The 18857-nt window shown below is 35.9% G+C and overlaps 1 protein-coding gene across 4 annotated transcripts in view; it reads right to left on the bottom strand.

The window, feature by feature from the left end:
• Positions 1 to 18585, bottom strand: part of ofcc1 (orofacial cleft 1 candidate 1) — a 149740-nt gene extending 131155 nt beyond the window's left edge. Inside the window, exons 1-3 of one of the 4 annotated variants that reach the window (XM_055182277.2) lie at positions 18404 to 18585; positions 4054 to 4120; positions 3557 to 3712 (exon numbers count right to left, since the gene is read on the bottom strand). In XM_055182277.2, coding sequence (XP_055038252.2) covers positions 3557 to 3712; positions 4054 to 4057 — 160 coding nt within the window. In that variant the 5' untranslated portion in view covers positions 4058 to 4120; positions 18404 to 18585. Of the gene's footprint in view, positions 1 to 3556; positions 3716 to 4053; positions 4121 to 14754; positions 14818 to 18403 lie in introns of those variants that run through there. The other 3 variants (XM_055182276.2, XM_073863768.1, XM_073863769.1) reach the window with 3 other exon arrangements.
• Positions 18586 to 18857: the final 272 nt, after the last annotated feature.

Below are 18857 nucleotides of genomic sequence, written 5' to 3' on the forward strand. Positions count from 1 at the left end.
GTGTGAAGAAAGAGGACCGTTCTGACGTTGTATGTGTAATGATACAAATTAATGTCTTTGTGTCAGTTTATGTTTAAAATGGTCTGCAAATGTGTGCTTCATATACTGTAAGTAACGCGCAACCTTTCGAGTACATAATGTGTCACACGGCTAGTGTGGTTTAAAAGTACATATTATTTTGGCGAAAATCCTGACGTTTTCCTCAAAAAAATTTAATTTCTTCTCGAACAAAGAATGACATCTTGGAAGTATTCCTTTAAATCAGTGTTTCTCAAATTTTTTCAGCCCAAGGACCACTTTATCTTCCAATTTTTTTCTGAGGACCACCTAACAGAATCCCACTCTAACACGCCCCCCAAAAACAACATAATAGGAATGATAAGCTAAGTTTAATATGCAACTGGTTTCAAGTCGAAAACTAATTTTTAAACACAAATGCAATGCTTTTTCAGAAATTATTCTATGAATTTATTTCATTTGAAAAAGTAAATGTGAAATGAGTTGCAGCTTAATATGAACAACAAACTGCACATATGAAAAAAACCTGCAATTAAACATACTGTAATTACAGGGATTTTACACATGAAACAAAAACTAAACGAATAGATCTGTGGATTTTAGCTGCTTTCAGTTGATGCTTGATCTTTTCTTTTGACTCCTCTTTGGTTTAGACACCGATCCATTTTTACGTTATTAAAACAGAATGGCAAGAACTGATATCACAGTTTCGCAAGTGCATTAAAAATCTACTTAAATAAGTGACGATTGTATAAACACTTGCCTAGTTTAGGTCATCTTTTGGCGGACCACTGGGAGAGTTTGGGGGACCACTAGTGGTCCGTGGACCACACTTTAAGAATTGCTGCTTTAAATGATGTATTTTGATGGATAAACGGTCACTGTTTTTGGCGACATAAGTTATGATGCAACAAAGTTGAGCACATTTTCATACAAATGAGTAGCAACGCGGTGACTACCATTGGGAGAAAGTGATCTGCCACCTGATACAGTCCGATACAATCACTGTCCATTTGAATGTCTTTAGACTGACATTTCACCTGTCAAATATACAAAAGGGTTTAAAGTGAGTCCTTTTTTCCACAGGATGAAATTTCTGTCTTCTGTATATTTTTTTCTGAAGCTAGAATAATGCTGTTTATCAGATCGATTGCATGTACTGTACATTCAGGGTGGGAAAAACCATGTCATTTTTTAATGTGTCGGTAAATACATTCTTAACCACGTGCTTTTACAATTACAACATTTAAATGAAGTGACGGCTTCTTATGAAGACAAATGTATCTGTTCTTTTCTCCTTTCATTGCGAATTGAAAGTTAATTTAGTATTTATCAAAGGAATTGAACACACGTTTGAAATTATGCACAGGCGAAGGCTAAGGTTTGATCTCAGCTTGAATTTGATAATCATTTGAATTATTTACATGCGGGAATATGCCTGCCAGCTAAAACACACTCTGTTTTGGTTGCAAAGCTTTCAGAACACACAGAGATGGCAGCCGTCTGAAATCTCCACTGTTAACTTTCTTCTGTTGTTTTTATTTTATGCTTTTACTTTGTGTTTTAACTATTATTGCAATTAATTTTGCAAAATGCAACAAATATAATTTAAGTTCTATTCTGGGAATAAAAATAGAGTAACTGTAATATTATGTTTTTTATTTTGTTTTTTCTCTTTAATCAATAACAGTGTACAACATGTAATACACTACTGAAGATCTGAGTAAATCAGCACAAGTATATATAAAGTGTGTTGTATTACATATTGCTCTGTAAAGTAAGTTGATTTCAAATTATTACTGTCTTGCTCTGCTGCTGTTTCACATTATTAACTCCCATAACATAGTATAAAATAGCAGAATTTGAATGTACTTGTGTTTCTTCTAATAACCTTTCTCCAACCAAGATGAAGTTGTTTAAGTCTTCAAATAGAAAATATTTGTTTCTGCTTTTCTCTGTTTTACTAGTCAATTCTGATATCATGCCTTTCTGTGATAGAAACAAAAATACAAAATATTCATTATTAATTTAAAATATGCTAATTTACATTCACTGTTCAGTTGTAATTAATTTAATTTATTCAAGAGTAACATGAATATAATGGTGAGCAGTAAGCTGCATTAAAATGTTTATCATATTCGGGCTATACTTCAAAGATCTATATTGAACATCTTTCTCTTTTCTTAATATTAGGCAAGTACATTTAAATGTGTATTGTGTAACTTTTAGAAGGATCTCTTGACAGAAAAGCGAGATACATAACTATACTATCAGTGAAAGACCTTACATAATGGACTGTATTGTTTTAATTACCTTAGAATCAGACGATTTTATTGCCTGAAAGTTGCCATCATGTTTCTACAGTACTCTTAAATGGACAAACTGTTCAACATAGCGTGTTTCCTCCCTACATTGTCTCTTACACGACGTGTTGTTCCTGTGGCGGCTACCATATGTGTTTTAAAATTGAGGGGTGAATTTCACAATCTTACCACTAGATACCGTTAAAATCTACACACACCACCTTTAAAGGAACGCGCCCACATTTTGGGAGTTTGGCTTGTTCACCGTGTCCCCCGGGGTTGGATGGGTCCGTGCGTGCCTCTCTCGTCTCCGCGCGTGCTGCAACTCTGTCTGACGCAGCCCCCGCCAGCCCAGCCCAGCACAAAGACCGGAAATGCATGGCTCCAGCCAGTACACTGCTCCCAATAAGCGACAAAACAACGCGATCATTTTCCTATTTATGTGTTGTGATTTGTATAGTCAAACCGTGTACAAATAACAAGGTGATGTGGGACACAGCGATCTTTTGGCAGTGTACATGCTGAGAGCTGTGTTCTCTGGAGGCGAAGCGCTGCCGCATGGGCGGAGTGATCTGCTCGCAGCACACGAGAAGCCCCTGGTGAGGAGCAGAGAGTTCGGTCAGAGTTGTGCAAATCACTCCGCCCATGCGGCAGTGCTTCGTCTTCAGAGAATATAGTTCTCAGTATGTATACTGTTAAAAGATCGCTGTGTCTCATATCACCTTGTTATTTGTACACGGTTTGACTATACAAATCACAACACATAAATAGGAAAATGATCGCGTTATTTTGTCACTTATTGGGAGCAGTATACTAGCTGGAGCCATGCATTTCCAGTCTTTGTGCTAAGCTAAGCTAGCGGGGGCTGCGTCAGACAGAGTTACAGCACGCACAGAGATGAGAAAGGTATGTATGGACTTATCTAACTCTGGGGGATACGGTGAATAAGCTAAATTCCCAAAATGTGGGCGTGTTCCTTTAAGGTTGCAAAATCTGTGCCACTAGAGGCACCTAACATGTTTGTAATGACTGTTTCCAGTGAAATTTTTGAAATATTTCAGTATTATTAAAGTATTACTAAATGATATTTTAGTCTAAAATCCACTGACACATATCTTACCAATATCTGTAACTTCACAGAAATACCTGTTGAGACAGGCTCTGTTGGAATGTAAGGCCAGGCCTGTATTACAGAGGGAGGGACAGAGTGATTGTAATAAAGATTGAGTCTTCACCTTTTATTGTAGCAGCGGCCTGCAGCTCCATTTTCTGTTGCTGAGCTGCAAGGGTGCTATCGTCCCTGCAAAGGCTCATCTTGCTCTCTACCTCAATTTCCTCCTGAAATGCAGGATTGACTGTACCCTTCATCACATCTACCTTCTCCTCTCCTTCTGCTGCAGAGAAAATAAAGAACGCTTGTGAATGCACAAAAAAAGAAACGGTCATGGATGAACATTACTGCATTTTTCCTGCGATGATTTACTGCTAGAATGAGACAGAATGGCAATAAGGTTAACATGAAAGCTGTATCAGGATGACGGAGGGTGCACGAAAAAGTGGGAGAAGGAGAATGCGAAAAAGATAAAGGAGAAAACGAAGAAGAAATGATTAAAATAATTACAAATTGCACCCTGACAAGCAAGAGCAAAATTTAGCCCAGAGCCATTTGTCTGTAATTAGTTAATTAATCCTTACACAAATTATGAGCAATAACTCATCACGCGGGACTCACCCATCAGAAATTCAGCCGACTTAGATTTCTTCTGCTTAGGTTGCTCCACAGCCTTCTGCTGCAACTTCTGGAGGGAAATTGTTAAATGAATAAATTAGCTGCAGAATGAAGATCATCATTTCTGATCCGCAACTAACGCAGTATTTTAAATATGGGACGACGTGGAAATGTCATTTAATTTACAACGCTGCTAAAGGGGTCAAGCGCTAATTGAACAACAGGAGTGGAAGAAACTGAAATCATAAATAGATAAGTTGACATGCATGCCTGATGAAGGTCACATTAAAATACTTCCAGTGTCCACCCCCCCCACAACCCCCAACCAGAGAGAAACGTTTTCCTCTCAAAAAAAGCGCCCTACACGAAAATGTTGGAGGTTTGCCGCACATATGAATATGCAAATCATCATAAATACATTGCACGCAGCATGAAGGCTCAAACACGAAGGAAAGAAAATAGGACAAGAGATCTCACACAAAATTAAATACATACATGAGGATTCTCATGCTGTTTAGCATGCACTAAAATGTAAACATAAAAAAGGTTCAAATGTGTGAAAAAGTTTTGTTTTGGCAGACTATAAGGTTTAAGAGGACACACTTTTGAAAAATCCTTTATTCTTTCATTAAAAAATATTATGCAGTTTCTTTAATGCAAATGTATATTACTTTAAATTACTGTTACCAGTGTGAGGAAAGGTCGATTTGCATTTGTTTTTTATTAACTTATGTAGAAAAATGTATCTCAAAATGACAGAACGTGTTGCTGCATAAAATTCAGCTACATCAACAAATGAAAATTAAAATAAACAAAACATCCTTTAAAAAGAAAGAAAGAAATAAAATCATCTGTTTTGTATGATACTTAAAACTGAGATGTGTAACTGCAGTATTTAATTATTGCATATGTAAATGAGTCCTGAATGGCACAGATTACAGCGATAAACACTGGAATACATATGAACAGAGTGTACAGATGCACAACACATTACACATCATTTTAAAGACAGCAGTGTTAGTGGGAATTGTTTTTCATCCTACGTGACAGAGCAATTAAAGTTGAGCAGGACACATTCCAATCTGGTGCAGAGTTTAGAAATCTGCTTTAACATCCAACAAGCCCTAAAGCCACACATTCATTTGCACCGCTGAGATTAATGCTAATCTAATTGTAACTTATTTAAAAACCATTTGCTTTTCCCCCCACTGTCTTCAAATCAATTTTTCCAACAGGAAGATGGTAAAACTGACCAGAAATTTTAAATGTGTCAATTAAGTTTTTTTCTCTCTCTTTAACTTCTTTTCTGACGTATGGCCCTTTTAAAACAGATCAAACTTTGTCTTTTTTTCTGCACAGTTTTGCGCATGTCTCGCATATTATTGAGAAATAAGCAAATAAGGATTTTGCCAAAAGCAAAATGACATATAATTATCCTCACCAATTCAACATTTCATATTATCCATCCTGCACGCTCTTTCACTGGTGGATTTCAATTATCTCCCACTAACAAATCTCTTTAATTACTTTTTGAAGCTGTAACACTGTCATTGTCATATTCCTCTGTGTTTTTTTTTTTTTTTTTGAAGAATTTTTGCACATGTACAATAGTGAAGGTGTTACGGACAACAGTGACCTTTTTTTGCTTTTTAACACACCATTAATTATTCTTTTGTTTTAATCTTCACTGTTTAATTCAGAACCTACAACATCTACAATGACAAAGACAATTAAAGAGAAAAATCTGTCCTCATTTGTGACCCGTGCTGGCAAAATGAGTCAGAATGCTCATGGTCTAATTGTGATCTACAGGCGAAAAAAAGTATAAATATCAATTTTGGTCGAAATAGAGATTTTCATTAAAAAAATAAGTACATTAAGCCCTCGTCTAGTAATCTCAATGCTCTAAATACTCATTAAACATCTAAAATGTTTTCGGTTTCATTACATTCAGGAATTAGAAAATATAGCACAGGACTTGCTAGATGTTGAAATAGCTATTAAGAGAGATAATTGATGTTAAAAGAGTTACGAGGAGCGACAAGACTTGAAAACGATCTTCCTTGCACTGACTGACAGATCCGAAGCATGAACACATATGTGCTACCCCAACAGAATTACAGTTTTAAAAATATCTCCTAAATTTTTGATTAACTGTTGTAGAAAAATATCTGATTATATTAAATCCATTACAGTAGATCTTAAAGCTGTCTATCTCAATGTCAATTAAACAATGAAAAAAGGAAAAGTTGAACATATATTTTTCCTAAAGATATTGTTTTTGACTTTGTGTGTGCTAAATCTATTAGTTTTGTGTGACTAGCATCATTTATCAAAATATCTTCTCTTATTTTCAGCAGAATAAAGAAACTCATACAGGTTTCTCTTCATAGACTCCAACACTAGGGGCGCTATCTCAAAAATCAAGTAGCTACTTTGAGTGACGACTTCTATAGTCAACTTTCTGTTCACATGGTCAATATTGCTCTAATTCGTTAGTACCATTTTGTTTTATTTTTTGGCTTTAAAGTAAAAATAAAACACTTTTTATCTATGAAATGTAACTTTGTTAGGTATGAATGTTAAAAACTAGTATTTTGCACAAAATAGAGGAGACAATAACGTGTCTTTGATACTTTAGCTGACATGCTATGTTCAGCTAACCCTGAGATTTAGCCAACATTAGCACACATGTCAGTTTGGGACAAGTTGTCTTAATGACTTTGGGGCAATTCTTAACCCCCGGGTTAACGGAATCCTGGGATATCTGTTTCACTTTTCACCAGGGGTTAAGAGATATTCTGACGTTTCAGGGTTAACCCCATAAAAGCAGGGCTACAGTAGTGTTTTATAAACCTGGGTTATTTTCAGTGATAACCCTGCTTATAAATTACAGGTCTGAAATGATCCTCAACCTAGGGTTTAAAAAAAAGGGTTTAGAACGATGATACCCCAGGGTTAAGCACAGTGTGAAAATGTCCATTTCTGGTTTTAATAAAATTAATAATCACAATTAAGTTGTGTTTTTTTATAGATAATCTAGTGGCAACTTTCCCGCCAAAGGGGCAAATTGTCACAAGTGAACATTCTCTATTCATTAGTCTACAACTCCGCAATGAGATAAGATATGAAAATGCAATGAATGCAACATATGTGCCCATGACTTTCATTTCGTATGAGATTTATACCATTATGATGAATGAGGCTCAACTAAATGTTAGATAGTGTGAAAAGTGTGACAACTTACCTCGCTCTCCACTACTACTTATTACATTATTTAAATAAGAAATATTTGAATAAAGAGGGTCGCACACCGGACACGCAGCTCAGTGCCGGGCCGTTCTAAAAACAATTTGAACACATTGTTTTTTATGAGTATACGCACACCGGCGCCCACAGGTGGCGCCTATCCGCGGCGCCCAGCCACGACTTTAGGAAGTTGCTCAAATCCCTGTCGCGCCACAAAGCGCACACATAGTTTACATTAAATAACATCATATTAATCCCAAATCATTTACGATTAACACTGGTGGTTAACTTATATTTTGCATTTCGAAGTAGACACTATCTGTCTAGGCTTGCGCTATTTAATGTGCACATCCAGTGTACAAAACCTCCAAGTTTTCTAGTGCTGCCTCACGATTAGTCACGACTAATCGTTTGCAGAATAAAAGTTTTTGTTTACATAATATATGTGTGTGTACTGTGTATAATAATTATGTATAAATTAATACAAACACATGCATGTATAATTTAAAGAAAAACATATATTTATATAATAAATATTTACATTTATATATAATTTAAATGGTAACACTTTACAATAAGGTTCATTAGTTAATATTAGTTAATGTATTAACTAACATGAACAAACTATGAGCAATACATTTGTTACAGTATTTATTAATCTTTGTTAACGTTAGTTAATATAAATAAAGCTTTATTTGCTTGTTCATGTTAGTTCACAGTGCATTAACTAACATTAACAAGATTTTAATAAAAGTATTAGTAATTGTTGAAATTAACATTAACAAAGATGAATAAATGCTGTATAAGTGCAGTTCATTATTAGTTCATGTTAATTAATGTAGTTAACTAATGTTAACTAATGAACCTTATTGTAAAGTGTTACCATTTAAATTATATATAAATATAAAACTTTATATACACATGCGAATATTTCTTAAATATATATATACACATGCATGTGTGTGTTTGAATTTATACATAATTACTATACACAGTACACCCACATATATTATGTAAACAAAAACTTTTATTCTGCAAACGATTAGTCGCGACTAATCGTGAGGCAGCACTAAAGTTTTCCTACATGCGACCCCCTTAACTCCATGTAACTTGTAACAAATACTCCATCCTAAGCTACACTAGTTAACATTTAAGGTGGATCAAAACTTTTCCATAAATTTTTCCAATATACTTTGAATTATCGCGAAAAAATAAGCTCTGTGTTTTTACAGATGAACACAACTTTTATGAATTTTGAAGTCAAAATTTTGCTTTTTATACTTCTAGTAAATGCGTTTTTGTTTTCATTTTGAATTTTTTTTATTCATTTGTAAAGAATAACTCGTTGAACAAAATGTGTAAGAGCTTATTTTTTCAATAATCCAAAAGTCTTTGGGAAAAATTCGTTTTTTTTTTTGGCGAGAGAACCTGTGTCCCGCTAACTTTAAAATAGGCTAGACACAAAACTTCAGGCCACAAAATGAGTTGTTAAGTTCTTCCGTAAACATTATTTTTGAGTGAAATTATATTTAAAGATGTATGCAAATAAATGCTATGTTGTTGATTTATTTAGTTTACTATATGTAATTATGAATTATTCTACCCTGAATATTAACACATAAACATGCTTAAGGATCAGCAATTATTGCTTTAAAATCTTAAAAAATGTACTTGATAAAACAAGGTAAATGTACAGGCCTTAAGTATCATAAAATGCAAATATATAGCAATATAGATGTATCTAGATTTCTTTTGGCTTTACTGTCTGGGATAAATACATCAGAAATGCAGCTCTGGGCCAAGTAATGCAGTAGTGAAGTAGTGATGTGCCAAGTAATCTTTGCCTTCATTACATAAAACAAGAAGAAAAGAAAACACCGCACTGACATTTGGAGGCATCCAGTCACCTGTTAGAAAGGAAAGCGCTGTGCTTTTTCTCAACTAACATTAATATGATGGCGCAATATGTGGCGCACAGGACATAGAAGAGCAAGAAATACATGACAAGACAAATGTATGAGGTTTAAAAGAGAATGTGATTGTTGTCGGAAGGAATTGGGTACACTGATGCCTTCCACAGTCTGGGATCTGTTCAGAGTGGGGCGGCTGGGCGTAAGGCTGGTGGGCATAGACCAGCTCTAGAGTGAATTTTGCATACTGTACGGATCATTGCCCAGTTCAGAGCAGTCACATTGAATCTGCCATCAACCAATTGTGCTTCATGAAACCGTCAACCCTCATTTACGTCTGACTGTTTTCTTCTGCTGGCTTCGGTAAACAAGCCCTACGACAATTTCTCTCTCTCTCTCTCTCTCTCTCTCTCTCTCTCTCTCATCCTGCTGATGACAGTCTAACACCCTCTGTCCTCTGTTACAGCTTTAACCTTAAGATTAAATGCACACAAACACACAAGCATGCACGCATATATGTACAAACATGTAAAAGCCAATCTCAGCAATCTGAAGCATTTACATTCCCACTTATAGATCACACTGACATAAAGCGTGTTGTCCATAAACACTAAAGTCAGCTCTAAACAAGGCAACAAGATATCTGTCTGTCTGCTTTAAAATGGAAATTAGGAATGAAGTGGCCACAATAACCTACCATTAAAAGCAACAATTTGGACTTTTATGGCTTTCCTGAGGTCTTGCTTTTCAAAAAATAAACGGTGGTTCTGATGTAATGGTGAATAATAAAGCAAAAGCCATTAGAGGCATGTGTTACAGTGATTTTACCACTTTTTTTAACACAATGTGAAACAGACAGTAGCACAATCTGTGTACTGCAAAGATGAATCTTGTGTGTCTTGTGTGGTTGATGGCTTTTATAGAACATAGGAAACAACAACACTTGCAATGACATGTGAATGTTTTAAAATCATATTTGCCTGTAAACACGTTGAAACAGGTTCATGATAGTACACCTCCATATCCATATTTTTAGAGCACCCATTTTGACAAAATACTAATTGCTATTAAACTAATAGCTTTATGTTGAACAACAACCATGTCAGTTGGTAAAAACAAGAAAACATAATTAGAATTCAGACTTAATTAATCTACGCTGGCCCCTTTAAGTGAATTAGCCAATTATTTATGCATGTGTGCCCCTTTGATGCTAACTGATTAAGAGGGAAAACAGAACCTTGAAAAATTACAAAATTTTCTTTGTCGTTTAAAAAAAAGCCACTGAAAAGCTAAAGAAAGGATATTTTTCAGCTTTAATAAGATAAACATGTTTGATAGGCTATGTTGTTTAGAATGAAAAACTACCTCAATACACTGAATACTGAACTGTATACTGTCTAGTATTTCTTTTGTAAAATAGCAAATAGATTGTTAGAATTGTGCCATTGTTATATTAGGGATGTCAAAATCAACGTGTTAATAACGTGTTAACGTAAATTCATTTTAACGACACTAATTTTATTATAACGTGCAATCAACGCAACGTGCAATTTCAGTATGACCCTAGTCCTAGCACATTGTGGGATTGAGACACAGCCTTAGACAGTAAATAGTCATCAACCGTCTAAAATGATCTTTATTTGTACGAGATTTACCTTGCTAAATGCTTAACTAATACAAATGTTGCGTGTCCATCCACTTGCATGTCTGACATTTTGGAATTTAGAAATTTAGGAATTAGAAACTAAAGTTCGGGACCTAATTGATGTTAAAGAGTTATTAAGAGCTAGTCTGGATGCCAGCCAAACTTAGCCCCGCCACAACATTTCAGGTCGGGAAGTTTGGTATGGTGACGCTTCGTTATGGCGCAACTATGCTCGACCCAAAGCTGGTCGAACCAATCAAATTGTCAGAGAGGGCTTTATACGATGATGGACAGATGATCAACAGTAATGCAATCAACCACGTCACCAAAGAGCACTTGTGTTGAATCCGTTTCCAACAATGACAGCTGCCGCTGGAGAATTGAGATGTGAAGATTCCGCCATCGAATCTGTTCTATCAACAGCACATTGATTTTAAAAAAGGAACAGAGAAACGCGATTAAGGCATTTGTTGATCGGAAAGGTGTTTTTGCTGTCCCTCCTACAGGATTCGGCAAAGTTTAATTTATCAGCTGGCTGGGACACAATGAAAACCCAGTGGTCATTGTTATTTCTCCTTTGGTCGCACTCATGGAGGACCAGGTGAAAGAAGGAACTCAAATGGGCATCACGGCGAAGCAACTCGGCTTGCACGACAATGTGGATATAACTAACTGTTAGCGGTCGTTACCAGCTCCTTTTCGGAAGCCGGCATATGAAGTTCATCTAACTTACAAATGGCAAGAGATAGTCTGACTGTATGACTTAGTAAATAACTCACAACGTCGTGATATGAATAAAATGTTGAAAACATACAGTAGTAGGACTCGATGTACGTTCGCTAACTTAGACTTAGTGCAATCATAATGTTAGTCTCATTGTAGCGAAATAACTAGCAGTTCAGGTCAGGCTGTAAAAGGACAGACGCTATTTCAACATACGTCACACACTCGGTTGCTCTGATTGGTTGTAGGTCTATCCAATTAAGTGCAGAGGCATTTTTTGTCACATACTGACACACCTGAAGCATGCACACAGGCACGTGATCACAATATATGTACACATAGACAGAATTACAGTTTGAATGTAATATCTGTTTTGACAAGAATTCACGCAAATATAATTTGTTATGTCTTAAGTAAATGTTCAGTTAACTGTTGGGGGAAAATATATAATGTGTAACATTATATTAGATCCTTGCATTACAGTAGATCTTAAAGCTGTCTGTCTTAATGACAATCAAACAATAAAAGAAAAAAAAGTTGAACATATATTGACATTGTTTTTGACTTTCTGTGTCAAATCTATTAGTTTTTTTCCATTGATTTTAACTTAATTGATACGATGATTTTGATTTTAAAAATAATTATTTTTTTATTTCATTTATAATAAATAATAAATACATCCATATATGTCCATTACCATGTTAATTATAATATTACAAAGTTGAAAAGTGTTAAATTAAGTGTGCATTTAATCGTTTCACACTGCTCTTAACCCCAGGTTACATTTGTTCTAAAAAAAGTGTTTCACAGTTGTAATTTAGAAGTGGGGTTTTCACCTCATTTTACCGAGGGTTAGGAAACCCTGACTCGATGCCTAGCAAGCAGAAACTAAAGAGCATGTCCCTTATATCACAATCTGTGTGTACAGTTACAAAAACTCCAAACACTTTGAAATTAGGCCTGTCACGATAGCTACTTTTCATAGGTCGGTTAATTGCTCAAGAAATAATGACGATAGTCCATAGTATTGTCATAGTATTAAGACCATTTTTGGTCACTGATTAGATATGATAATAAAATAGCATAATAATGCAAGTACATCCTTTCTAAGAACATAACTTTGATTTTTAAGAATATTAAGATAGAAATATGAAATATTAATATGAAATTGGAATGTAAGAAAATTATTATAAAATATGCAATTCAATTTTAAACAGCTAATTGTTCAGTATAAATTCCAGCTTCGTCGGAGCCGATGGTATAGTGGGCAGTGCTCCGACATGTGGTGCAGACACACTTCCGGCGACCCGAGTTCGAATCCCAGCTCAAGGCAGGGGTGTGTTTAGAGGGGGGGCACGGGGTGGCACCGGCCCCCCCTGGAATATGATTGGCCCCCCTGGTGTCCCCCTCCAATCTCATTGGGCTAGCTAGATTTATTGTTAACCTGAAAATGCCCATCGCACCATCGGACCAGAGAGCTGTCAACCACTGTTTGATTTGAGACTCGCGCGAACGCAAAGAAGAAGCGAGCACATAAGTTGCACGTTTTTAATACAGGAGGAAAGAGACACCACGACACCCACCGCACCATTGGACCAGAGCACTGTCAATCACTGTTTGATTTGAGACTTGTGCGAACGCAAAGAAGAAGGTGCGTGCCGCCACAGAATCAACACAGAATTTTTTAAGTAAAGGATGTTACATGAACTCAAATATTTAAGTTCATATAACACATGTTTTCTTGTTAATTGTAAGTAAATTATTCCAAGTTGGGATTACTTAAATATATATGCACCATTTTTGCATCACACTTTTTAAGTAAATCCAACACATGTTGTGCCGTCCTCTACACTGAACACACACTTCTCAATCATGGCAACAATGAACAAACATCGTTTGCTCTAAATACAACATATAAATAACATTAACAACATAACAATATAAATAAAGCCAGCAAACATTAAAACAGTCATATTTTTTAGTAAATATTAACCAAAGAAGTGAACATGGCGCAATGCATGCTGGGAACCATTTCGACCATTGTTTTTATTAAATTGCTTGTTCAGATTACTCAATTTGGCAAGTTGGGTAAACGTAAAAGTTGGACAAAAACTTATATCTACGTCCAGTAAACAAAATAATATTTGTTAGCTGGATGATTATGCTTACTTCATTCAGTGAACACAAAACAATGACTTGACGCCCTTCAACAAGAAAAACTTGTTACTTAATTATCTTTGTTAAGAGAAAATTTTGAAGTTGAATTTTTTTTACAGTGCATGTGCTTTAAAAAATGGCTACGACAGATGTCAGAATTTTTGGCTGGAAAGGCATCATGGGAAACTTGCATATCACATGGCTGTATAGTTACTTAAAATGTTATGCTAGATTTACTTAATTTTGACGCAATTTTTATAGTAGTTGGCATTACTTATGTTTTTTTTTTTCATTTTATTTTGCATACATGTAAGTTCACCTGGTAACTCAAATTTTGTGTTACACATACTAAATATGTTAAGTAGAGGTTGAAGTTTTTTGTGTTTAATCTAATTACTAGTTTAGAATAACCCAGGGTTAACTTTTTCAGGTTAAAAGTCATATTTTGATTGCATTTAGTGTAATAACATCGTAACATTTGGGAATCCATTTACAAAAAAGATTATGCAAGATAAACACAGTGGCTACAAATTTTTCTCAGTTTATTTAAAACCAAAGTCAAGCGCACTTCATTACGGGACACGTTGCTTCACACAGTGTGCTGTTCTGTAAACGTCAAATTTCACCATTTCACACATACAGAAATTCACAAGATTTAGAGTACACTACAGAAGGCTGAACATAGTCAAGGTCTTTTGCATATTTGCAGCAAAATACGGTAGTCAAAAAAGCTAGACTGAAATATTTATTGAAGCAATCCAATATGTACGGTTTTGTATGTGAATTTTTGTGAAGTGGATAGGCCCAGGATCATGAGAACTCGTTGGGATATTAAAGAGGTTTTTGTTTGGCTCCTTGAGAATTTCTCGGCGTTTTGTTATGGCGTTTCCTTCACTCAATTCCCTGCTGACCTCTCACAGGCCACTGCAGCAAATGTTAAATGTGAATGGTAGGTCTGCTTCTGACTTAATAGAAAACTGTAAGCTAAAGGCTCTGACCCCTTATTGAAAGCATACTTACATCCATCGCCACAGAGCGTGTGCTTTACTGTTCCTTTGTGTGGTAAACCTTGACCTTTACCTGCACATACAGAATTACAGGAAATTAATGCAGTTTGGCTTCGGTCTGGATTGGTATTTTAAGTTTGTGTTGTATATTAAACTTGGATAAAATACATTAAAGCGCAACAAACATTCTGCACACTTCAGCTCTAAGCTTGCCTTATACTCATGTGCCGGGGTATGCAGTTAATTCATCTATGACTGACAATAAAATAAAATTGCATTATCAAAAATTTTCCCAATTGGTTTAAGTCCTGTTTATTTATTTTATCAGATACGGCCTGTTTAGTATTTCTATTTGCTCTCTTCATGGTAATTCACATGGCCTGCACAAGTTTCTGCAGAAATAGCAAAACAAACCCCAGGCAAAATGTGAAAGATTATCCTGTACTATGTGGGTTACAGTGAAACACTATACTTTTTCACAGTAAACGCTGCTCCACCGGGTGCGATTGTAAAACATGTTAAGCTATTGAATCTGCACTTTGTATATATATAGGGAAAAATGTGTCTAGTAACAAGTGAGTATGTGTTTTGGTAATTGTTTCAAATTACTTTGTGCGCTATAATGCACGGAAAGCTATCCACCGGCTAAATGCAGACGTAAAGTGCAGAAGAATTCCCTCGGCATCATACCTCAGAAACGCCAACCTGCTCAAATAAATACTCAGAAACGGAGAAACGTCTTTTACTAGCTCTCGCTCCTGCTGATTCCCTGTCTTTGTGCTCCAATTCATTCTGTAAGTCAGCCCGGCATTCAGAGCGCCCATAATTCTCCCTGATGAAGCACTTGGTCTCCGCGGTTTCTCCACATGTGCATCTTATTGGATTACGGATGGGTTTTCAAACCGATGTTTCTCATTTGGTGATTTGTTTTCTCAGTAACTAATAAGTTAGGGAGGATGAATATTTTATAGGGGCTATAAAATGCAATACAGCAAAAGGCCAGACAATTGGTAGTAAAGGCTGTTAGATTCTATATGCCAGGCTTTCAGCCACGCTGGCTAACTGCTGCTCTTAAACGCTGCCCAAAAGAGTCTTTAAAATGCAATTTAGACACAGATCAAATAATGATCATCACTGCGTTTATAAACATACAACATTAAAGAAATAGTTTAACCAACATAACAAAATCTTAGGGGTGAGCTATTGTATTATAACAATACAATAGTCATTAAAACTAATACATGACAAGACAAATTTATTAAAATTTAATTAAAGGTAACGTTCTTTCTGACAGCATTTTTTTTGAAATCCTAATTAGTGTGTAATGTTGCTATAATAGCATAAATATACCTGTAAAATGATAAAGCTGAAAGTTCACTGCCAGGCGATATATTTTCTTTAACAGAATTCGCCTTTCAAAGCCTACAGGGAACGTCCGGTTTGGACTACAGCCCTCTACTTCCTGCTTTAATGACATCACTAAAACAGTTTGTTGACTAAACTCCACCCACAGGAATACAGCTAAGCTAACGGCAAGCTAAGCTGCTATGGAATCACAACACATAACAAGCTACACAATCAGAACTCGTTACGTATTTCTGAAGGATGGACTTCACAGAACAAGGAAGACATCAGCTCGTTTTCAGCACAGATAAGTAAATTGTGTGAAAAATACCACGTTTTTTTACACGTGAACACATGTTATATTGCGCACTGTAAACACAATCAAAGCTTCAAAAACACAGAAAGATCTTAGCTTAAGCTCCTGACATTACATTAGCAATGTTTAATAGTTGGCAAAAGTCTCTTTGCATTGTATTGACCAATCAGCATCTAGGACTTTTTCTATTTGAAATATACCATCTCTCATATACATTTACTGTGTATGCATTTCATGGTACTCTGGTAAACTTTATGGCAGCGATTTTTAAACCTGCCTGGAGAAGCCCTAGTTCTGTATTTTTTTCTTGCATCCAAAATTGCATACTGTGGCAATATATACTGAATTAGATGAAGTACCTACTCATCAACCATCGAAATAATAAGTTCTATACAGTAAAATAAGGGTAGTGTGGATGAAATTCAAAAAAACAACATCTGCCATCTTGATAAATTGTGTGTCATCATAAGTGATCTGTTAACTTAACCTAAGTGACGCTTAATTTAACCACAAAAACAATTGAGGAGCTCAGATGCAAAAGCCGCTGAACGCCATCTTCTTCAAAAATGAGATAAAGATATTAATCGAATATCTCTGCAAGTATTATACGTTCATCAAATACTTTTGAGGCAAATTCGCTTAATTCTAGCCTCAGGCCATTCAGAAATACAGTTTAGTTGGCAGTATCCACAAGAGTTTGATAAAAAAAAACGGCTGTGTCCGAAAGCTTAGGCAGCTGACATCGAGGCAATGAATTTGGAGGCATGAAGGCAGCTCCAGGAAACGCATTCGGACAGCCTTCATAGGCAGCATAATGGAATTCAGTTTGAAATATAAACAGAGAGCGCCTTTGTGATAACGAATTCCATATTTCAAAAATGCAATACTAATTTCTGGCTAGAAATGCAATCAAAATGTGTAAAATTGAAAATATAACTTTATTTACACAAAATTTTGTGTTCCAGCTGCTTTCGGCCGCCATTTTATTTTTTCGAACTTGTCAAATCACATTTCCCATGTACGCCCACACAGAGAATTGTGGGACAGGACAATGATGGTATCTCGGGAGACAGGAAGTAAACCTAAAACTGGATACGGACATGCCTTGATGCCTTGGAATGCTGCCTCCGAAGTCAACATTTAAGAGCTTTCCGATGCAGCCAGCATTTGTAAGTTTCCCTCATATAACACACCTGACTCACATATAACTCAACTCATCAGCTCATTAACAGAGACCTGAATCAGGTGTGTCAGATGAGAGAGACATACAAAAAATGTACAGATGTCCACACATGCTCAGTTTAAAAGAAATCTACATGAACACGCAAAAACATCACAAGCTGTCAAGAGCATGCCACATCAGCAGGCGGTTATATAACCCTAATCGTAAAGCCACGTTGGCCAATCAGAAGCCTTAATCAAAAGCAAAAACCCCGGTTGTACTGTCTATGCGACAACACTGCAACTGGCATTTGTGAAAAACCTCACCCTGGCAGGGGTTTTCAAAAATGTTCAGTTTCAGTGACGTGATACTGCGTTTCCACGTGGACGAACGGCCGAACCACGTAAAAAAGTCACAGTTATAAAAATACCCGTGTTTGTGTGGACAAGGCCACAGCATAATATAAGGAAGAGGTCATGATATCATAAAGGTCTATAGACCGTTTCAGCAGTAACAACATAAACAAGCGGCTGTCGTGGTCCGCACGTAACTTCCGGTAAACTCCGCTAAGAATAAATAAAAACAAAGTTCTTTAAACGTAGTTTATTTATATAACAAGCAAAAAAACAACACATAGATTACCTAGGAAACCAAAACATTTGTTATTTTCAATGAGCCATTTGTTCAAGAGATCAGTTTAGCAACTAGTCAGTCCATTAAAAAAACGAAACCGGAAGTAAAGTTCAGATCCAGACGTGTATCACGTGCGTCCGATGAAACTGTCTATATATTATAATGATCAATAAGAAACAGATACACAGACCACATTACATCACTTACCTTAGTTAGGTATGAAAAACTGGTATGTCATTATACTGTAGGATGCCGCTGTGCTGTTGTTCCTTTTAAATTGTATTTTCTAACTACATCATGTCTGTATCATCATTTAAGAAAAGTTTGTTTAGGCCATGGAGACACACGTTACAGATACCTCTAGAGTTCTCAGGTGAGGCATCCGTTGCTGTGGCGACAGTGACGTATGGCTGGTCATGCAACGCTAAAGCCTAACCTCATGAATATTAATTAGACCAAACTGACGTTGCTTTGGTAACTTTTATGAAGCATCCAGTCATGTAACCTAATTATTATTCATGAGCCAAGCGTTTATCATATTAAGACCGGTAGATTTGCAGTAGGTTTATTAGATGTTCAAATTAGATGTGTTAATACTACCTCATGATACTACATGATGGTATGATATACTGCATCTGTACACAATAAAGTTTGATGGTAA

The sequence above is a fragment of the Misgurnus anguillicaudatus genome, chromosome 25 (genome assembly GCF_027580225.2).
Source record: "Misgurnus anguillicaudatus chromosome 25, ASM2758022v2, whole genome shotgun sequence".
NCBI lineage: Eukaryota > Metazoa > Chordata > Actinopteri > Cypriniformes > Cobitidae > Misgurnus > Misgurnus anguillicaudatus.